The sequence below is a fragment of the Cyclopterus lumpus genome, chromosome 16, assembly GCF_009769545.1.
Source record: "Cyclopterus lumpus isolate fCycLum1 chromosome 16, fCycLum1.pri, whole genome shotgun sequence".
Lineage (NCBI taxonomy): Eukaryota > Metazoa > Chordata > Actinopteri > Perciformes > Cyclopteridae > Cyclopterus > Cyclopterus lumpus.
Genome location: NC_046981.1, coordinates 11,859,459 through 11,866,873, shown reverse-complemented (window position 1 = coordinate 11,866,873; position 7,415 = coordinate 11,859,459). Strand labels below are relative to the sequence as shown.

The 7,415-nt window shown below is 44.9% G+C and overlaps 1 protein-coding gene across 1 annotated transcript; it reads right to left on the bottom strand.

Annotated features, from left to right (window-relative positions):
- Positions 1–293: 293 nt before the first annotated feature.
- Positions 294–6,746, bottom strand: cacng8b (calcium channel, voltage-dependent, gamma subunit 8b). Its single transcript, XM_034553915.1, has 4 exons — positions 6,524–6,746; positions 3,105–3,188; positions 1,349–1,489; positions 294–1,090 (listed from the first exon to the last, which is right to left on the bottom strand). The coding sequence occupies exons 1-4, from the start codon at positions 6,744–6,746 to the stop codon at positions 294–296; spliced, it is 1,245 nt and encodes a 414-aa protein (XP_034409806.1).
- Between the last annotated feature and the right edge of the window lie 669 nt (positions 6,747–7,415).

Genomic DNA, 7,415 nt, shown 5'->3' with positions numbered 1-7,415 from the left:
AAAATAAATCATTTCTAGCACGTTAAAATATCAAAATAGTTTTATTGTGAAAGTTCATTGTTGTTGTTATTATCACTCTGTTATTACTCATCTTCTTTTTGTTCTCAGTGAGATTGAGCAGACTAAATAACAGTGAACATGGAGGGAGAGATTTAGTATTTCACCCGTCTGTCTGTCTTTTTTATCTATTTCTCGTTGAGCCACACAAACACAGCGCTCCTCTCTATCTTCCCTCTTTCATTACTACCCATCCTCCTTCTCTCCCTTTCTTCTCGCCCTCTTACACCCGCTCTCTACACAGGCGTCGTCTTCCTATTGAGGGTGTTAGAGTTGCTCTCCCTGTCCCCCTTCAGCCTGTCCAGAGTCCCCATCCCTCGCTCCCTGTCTACTGTGGACGAGGAGAAGGGTGGGGGGCCGGAGCCCACCGAGTTGGGCATCGGCGCGTTGGAGTTGGAAGAGTTGGAAGGGTTGTGGGATTTAAGCGATGGAAGTGTACCACTCATCATCACCCCCCCACCGCCTCCATCCTTTGGGAAGCAGTTGTGGAGCTGGTAGAGTGTGGCCCTGTCCACCGTTCCATACATGGGCGGCAAACCCCCCAGTTTGGGGTCACGGGACAACGTGTAGAGAGAGATGTCGCCTCCAGCCAGGGCCGTGTGGGAGCGAGAGTGGGGGTTTGGTAAGGTAGATACTGAAATGGGGCCCTGGGAAAGCAGCGCGGAGGGGGGCAGTCCGAAGTTCTTGCCCCCGCCTCCCCCTACAGGTGAGGGGTCTCGGGAGCGGGAGGGGTCGGTGGAGCGGGACGAAGAGCGGGAGCGGCGGCGGAAGCGATAGCTGGGCAGGCGGAGCATGGCGTTCGTGGTGCTCTTGAAAATGTCGGTGCGTGACCGGCAGCGCAGCTCCTTGTTCTTCTCGATGTAGATGTTAACAGCGAGCACCCCCACCATCTCGGCCATGATGAAGGAAAGACCCCCAAAGTAAAAGGACCAACCGTAGGAGTACTGCCACTTCTTATCCTCGTCCTTCTTCGGGGAGATGTCCCCCAGGGCGGCCGAGATGTACACAATCACACCAATTATGTTACTGAGGCCTGAGGGAGCACAGACATATGGTATTTACAAAAGAGATGAATACGTTTAGACAGACTAAGTTACAGTATTAGTAAACACATTCGTCATGATGATTTGTTCTTAATAGAGACAACTGCCAAGATGAAGGATGAATGTAAACACCTCTTTTAAACTCAGAATAGTCTAAACACAACCAGACACAAATAAAGCATGACAACTAATATCCACACCCACACAAGCAGTCACACACATATACGCACACATTATTATTAAGTTACCTGCAGCCACAAAGAGAATTCCTGCCCCCAGGATGATGTTTCTTTTGCTCTTATAGAAACGGCTAGCAGCGATGCAAAGCCCTCCCATCAGCAGCAGGATGGCACTGAGGATCGGGAAGATGTTGGAAGCCCTGACTACCCCTGAACAGAAGAGAAATAATGGTGAACAGCAACAACTAGAAAAGAGTGTAAATATACGTATGTATGTTGACATGAGACATCCGTCGAAAATCTGTCATTTAGATATAAAAGATAAGAGATTTCTATGACATCAGACTCTGTTTTTGATCGTATTTATGGTTCTAATTTTTTCCCAATGGATATTAGTTAACATTTAAAGGATTCAATTGGCAAAACACAAGCAGACATTTATTGTGAAGAAGCCATAGGAAACACAATGTATTTGTTGCTGACCATCATCATTCATCATCATTCATCGACCAAACAGGACACCGGTAATGTCGCAGTATTCCCGAAACAGCAGATGCTCAACGAGTGTTGACTGTAGTGTTAAAGGTGCTAAATACGAAGATTGGGAGTCTTTCTATTACCTCTCATGTGCCGGCGGCTCGCAACTAGCGGTGCAAACAGCGCTAACATTTCGCTAACATGCAAACTATGGCAACAGTGCTGACAGAGCTAACAGTGTTTACCTGAGGGGGAACCAGAGGGCGCTACGCTTCTGCAACGGCAACGTTATCTGCTGTAACGGCAGAGGGGCGGCAGTGAGCTCTAACGTGCACCAAGAGCATACGCGGCAGGTTTGGCTAGGTCAAAACTAGGAGAAGTCGGATTCTATCACACACAGCGACTTCCTTCTCTGCTCAGGAAGACGTGACTCCACCGGAACGTTACATAGCAAACAGTCGTTCGCTGCTACTTTGTGAGCCTGTGCTCAGAGTCCCGTATATTGCACCTTTAAAGTGCACTTGGCGGTAATCACGCTAGTCACCAAATCTACTGGGAATTGAACTTTTAGGATTACAACTTTAAGAAAACTGGTGCTGTTAGTAACGTAGAGTAAAACGACCACAGCTAACACAAAAAATGTTAACTGATACCGCATAACCCAGGTTTAGACAATACAAGGAGGATGCAGAATAATAGTCACTGAGAAAATAAAAATGGTTAAAGCTACTGCATTAAAAACAATACTCAGTGAGGAAATTAATTACTCAGTCCTAGACACACGATTGAATCAAGCACTTCCCATGTGGCCTTTAGTGCTTTCAGCAGGCCAACCACCCCCACACACACACACGCACGCGCACACACCCCCACGCACACACACACACACACACACACACACACACGCGCACACACCCCCACACACACACACACACACACACACGCACATTAACACTCATCTCAAGGACAACTAGGCCATGGGAGAGAAAATGCCACCTAAATGCCAGCAAAATGCCTCTCCAACATTGCAAACAGAACACACGCTTTTCTGTATGTATGCCCAGGCTCACATGTAGCGTATCATGGAGCAGAAAGATATCACTGCAGGGCACTGAGTACGAACTAGGACACTCCATCTCCCCTGACTTTATTTACACAATGTCACATGTTTATTTCTTGCAAAGGCAATCTTCTGAGGAATGAGCAATAACAAAACCAAGTTTAAAAGATAATGGCATCACATTTTACACTACTACAGTTTACACTATGTTCCTCCTCTCTCTTATTTATAACCAGTTCTCTCTCATTCATTTATCATCCATGCCGAGTAGCGCTGGTGTTGACTTACGTAGAACGTACTCTGCTCCATCATGGTCAAAGTCTGCATCTTCTGGGAAGTGGTTGATCTGAGAACACACTCCTCTCTTTACTCCTGAGATATGACAGGAGAAACAGGGGTGACCAGACACAACAAAAGACAGGAACTCATAACTGTAACCTCATGAAAAGAGAACAGCAAACAGTCTCCTGAGGAAAGAACAGATTGGCAACTCAGTCATAGCTTTGTTAGAAAATGTCTTTTTCTGAATCCAATGTGCCAGATGATAAACGTCAACATAATATTAAGAACATCACAAATTCTAAATGCAAGTTAGTAACATCACACACACGCGCGCGCACACACACACACACACACACACACACACACACACACACACGTAAATACATACAAGTATGCAGAGACACACAGGCAGACAGATAACTACCCGCATGTAGACAGACAGACGAACGGAGGGATGCTGACGCACGATGATGACAGCACACCACTGTTGCTGATGGATGGATTGTGAGAAAGATGGATGGAAGCGATGGAATGAAGAGACACAGACGGAAGGAGAGACTGACAGATGTGGGATGAGCTGGTCTCTTTCTCACAGCTCTTATATTTCCACAGGTTGCTCTGTAAAGAAACGGAGGCACGTCAGTTGAGCCACACGGATCAGCGTTATCGTTCTCAGACAAACTGTTTCAGTTATGTGCAATATCATGGACAGCCATAAACACTTACCTTCAGCTATTTGGCACTTCTCATACATATCTATGATCGTTCTGTTAATCTGTTAAAATGTTGGGCATTGTGTACAACTCAAAATTGCACCGTGTTTATTTTATATTTTATATTTGCACTCAATGTATTTGCCTTTCTTTCCAACGTTCTACTTGCTGCACAACACAAAATGTCCCTCGCGATGAAGAAAGCTCTGTCTCATCTCTTCTCATCTCTTCTTATCTTGGCGTGCTTATCTTTATCAGTCATGGGGCACTTGTACCCCAAAGGGCACTGGTTCTGCAGTTGCCAAGGGGAACGTAGCAGGATTTTGAATGGCTCAACAAATATGATGAATAAATAAGTCGAAAATATAAATAAAACAATTCACACATTGAGTCAGCTTTAACACATGAACAAAGTGTGAAAAGCTAACGAGTGTGCACAAAAGTAAAAACTGTCAGCTGCAAGTATAGGAAAATGCTTCTAGTTAGAAACGAGTCATTACAATGGTTTGATAGAATATATATTATTATTATTACTATTATAAGTAGTATGAGATACATTGTTGAAAGATACAAATGAATTGGTACATTGGTAAAGTAGATAGCTGAAAGTAACAGAAACACGACCCAGCCTCACTCAACCAAACTGACCTCAACATTAAGAGTTCATTGTATCTATTATAACAATATCCATTTTTATATAATGAATAGTATTATATAATATCTAGTTAATAATATATCAGTGAACTCATGCTGGGTGTCGATGTACCTGAGTCCAGCTGACAGAGCTGGGGGGGTTAAATATGTGCTATGAATGAGAAATCTGACAAATAAAAGAAAGTAATGACTGACAGGTAATTCAGTGCAACATCACCTTCAGTAAACCTGCAGAAGGGCAGGAGAGGAGGACAGGACACATCTCTATCTACAGCATAATGTGCCACCCACCCACAGCCATAAATCTTTTAGGTCCAGCATGTCCTGCATTTCCACTCCAGCTACACCTCACTGCATCGTTGCACTGAGAATCTTGGCTGAATACTCCACAGACATCAAGGATACTTGACCTCTAAGCCATGCCAAGATACTGTCAGCCTTACTGCACCACAATGTGAGAGAAAAGACTGAAAGAGAGGAAACTTCAAGGAGGGGAAGAGGAGGAGAAACCAGTGAAAGATTACATTTAATGTTTGGGGGAGTGAGACAGAGGGATAGCAAGTGGAGAAACTGAAAGAGTCAGGCATCGGAGGGAGTGGGTGGGGGTGCACTGCAGCAGTGCTGCAAGGGCTAGAGCGTATCTCTAATTGGCTGCTTTGCTATCAGGAAGCTTAGAGATGAGGACAAATTAGCTTTGTACAATGACCAAGCCCAGGATGGGCTGGGGATGCTTTATAAGGAGAGCCAAGAGGTTTTCCTGGAGACAGTAGTCTGCAGCAAAGGCCCAGATTGCTAACTCTCACCACCCCTTTGGCTGTAGCTGCTTCACTGTTAGCTCCACCCCGGCCTTCACTGTTGAGTGTCAGCCAGGCCGTGTAATGTATAATGAATTAGCAGCTCGCGTTGATGACCACCTGGAGTGAGAAGTCGATGGGCGTCATGGTAAACGTGGACCTTTTGTTTCAACACTTGAATTAAATTACCACAGCCTGAATCAAACACAAAGATTAATGGATTATTTGGGTACAAATGTCATGTAATTATACTGCAATTATGCAAAATTGTTTTCTTGTCACTATGGTGCGGTCTACCAAGTACAAATATAATGTGTATATGTTGATGCTAACAATGATTACTGGATAATACAGCAACGCTGCAGCTTCCCAAAAAAAAGTGTTCGAAGGTCAAGTGAAAGGCGGACACTGCTGATCCTGCTTTGCAACGCATGAAATAAAGAAATAACACCAGCGACACATGGTGACCGACAAACACTATGATTACACTTAAAAGCTTTGACATAGCCAAGAGATTTTCATTGCACCGTAATGAGATAGTTCAGTTGGATCCATCACTACCTCCAGTGTGCCACCCATCACAGCAGAGGCAAAAAGACACACATACACAAATATCAACACGAAAGTCTGTCAATTGAAATTATTCTGCAGGAAAAATGGGCACATATTACCCATCCCCTCTTACTTGACATAGGAAGATTAAGAGTAGAGATAACACTTATTTAGAATAGTTTTACATTTTGTGGAAAAAAGCTTATTTACTCTCTTGCAAGAGTCGTAAGTGAAGATATACATCACGTTATTATAAATCCCAATCTTCTGGCAAGACCCGCCCTGTGCAGCATTTGAGCGCTATGATTGGTCAAGCGTCCATGCTCGCCAAGACACTGGTAACCTGATTTCTTCATGTCCAATGGGCTATCCTAATCTTAACTACTTGAGTTTCATGCCTAACCTCAATCGTCTCTGCCCAAATCAGCCACGCAGGCCAGGTCTCATCAAGAAGACTAGTGGGATTTGTAATGACGCGTCTGCACTGTAAACATGAAGCTGCATCTAGCAGCCGGTTAGCTTACAACTGCAAACATGGCTCTGAGAATGTTCAGATTCTTCCGCTTTCGTTTTTTTTACGGATTTAATGTTCTTTCAAACATTAGCTTTCAACACATCAACCGTCTCAACCAAAGAAAACTTGTTCCTGCAAGCATCCCCTTCAGTACAAATCCCACCCATATCCCAATGTTTCCTGCAACTTCTCCTTTACCTTCCAGGCAGCATATCCTCCACAATCCAGAGTGGGTGAGCGCCCCAGGATCCTTCCTGTCCTTGTTATGGGGGTCATCCTGGGTAACGTTGGCTGTGCTGTTGCAGATGAGGGCACGGGAGTACAGCCAGTAGTCCGTCCCTATTGCCACCGTCATCAGGCCGAAGGCAGCAAATGCCCCGACGGTGGTGAGAAGGATCTGGATCCCCTTCTCACACACCATGCCTTCAGGGAGAAAAGAAGATAGGAGGGAGAAAAAGAAAAGGTTGAGAAAGTTAAAAGAATGGAATAACTAACTGAGTGTGTTTACAATCATACACAAAGTGCAGTTTATTGAAAAAGACGTCAAACATTCAGGTGAGATGATGAGGGGCAACAGGAGGTGAGGCGAACCGATGGGAGGCGGAGAGGGTGGTGATGGGAAAAGGCGAGAGCGAGGAGGAGGCGGATGTGGGAGGTGCATAAGTGGCTCTATGATGTGTCCTTGGAGGAGAGTTGGATGACTCTGCTGACTCCGCTTAACAAGACAGAATTGATGTGAAACACAACAGATCACACCCTCCCAATCTCAGTGTACTCCATATTCATGACCCTGACACCATTTCCCTCAGAATCAGCACGGCTGGAGATGAATACACAAATAAACACACACACACACACACGCACGCACGCACACACACACACACACACACACACACACACACACACACACACACACACACACACACACACACACACACACACACACACACACTCTAACGAGATCACCTTGCACCTTTTACATACAAATATGCATTGAGGCTCTCACACAAACAGCATCATACAGCTAGTCACACAGACCCAAGAATTGGCCTGTACTTGTAAATATCCTCGACTATGTTCCGCACAAAAA

Excerpts from the sequence above, each read along its gene's own strand:
- cacng8b (XM_034553915.1), bottom strand. The coding sequence starts at position 6,746 with ATGGTGTGTGAGAAGGGGATCCAGATCCTTCTCACCACCGTCGGGGCA. Across the intron at positions 3,189-6,523 it reads GAGGATATGCTGCCTGGAAG|GAGTAAAGAGAGGAGTGTGT; the intron begins GTAAAGGAGAAG and ends GTCATATCTCAG. Across the intron at positions 1,091-1,348 it reads AATTCTCTTTGTGGCTGCAG|GCCTCAGTAACATAATTGGT; the intron begins GTAACTTAATAA and ends GTGCTCCCTCAG.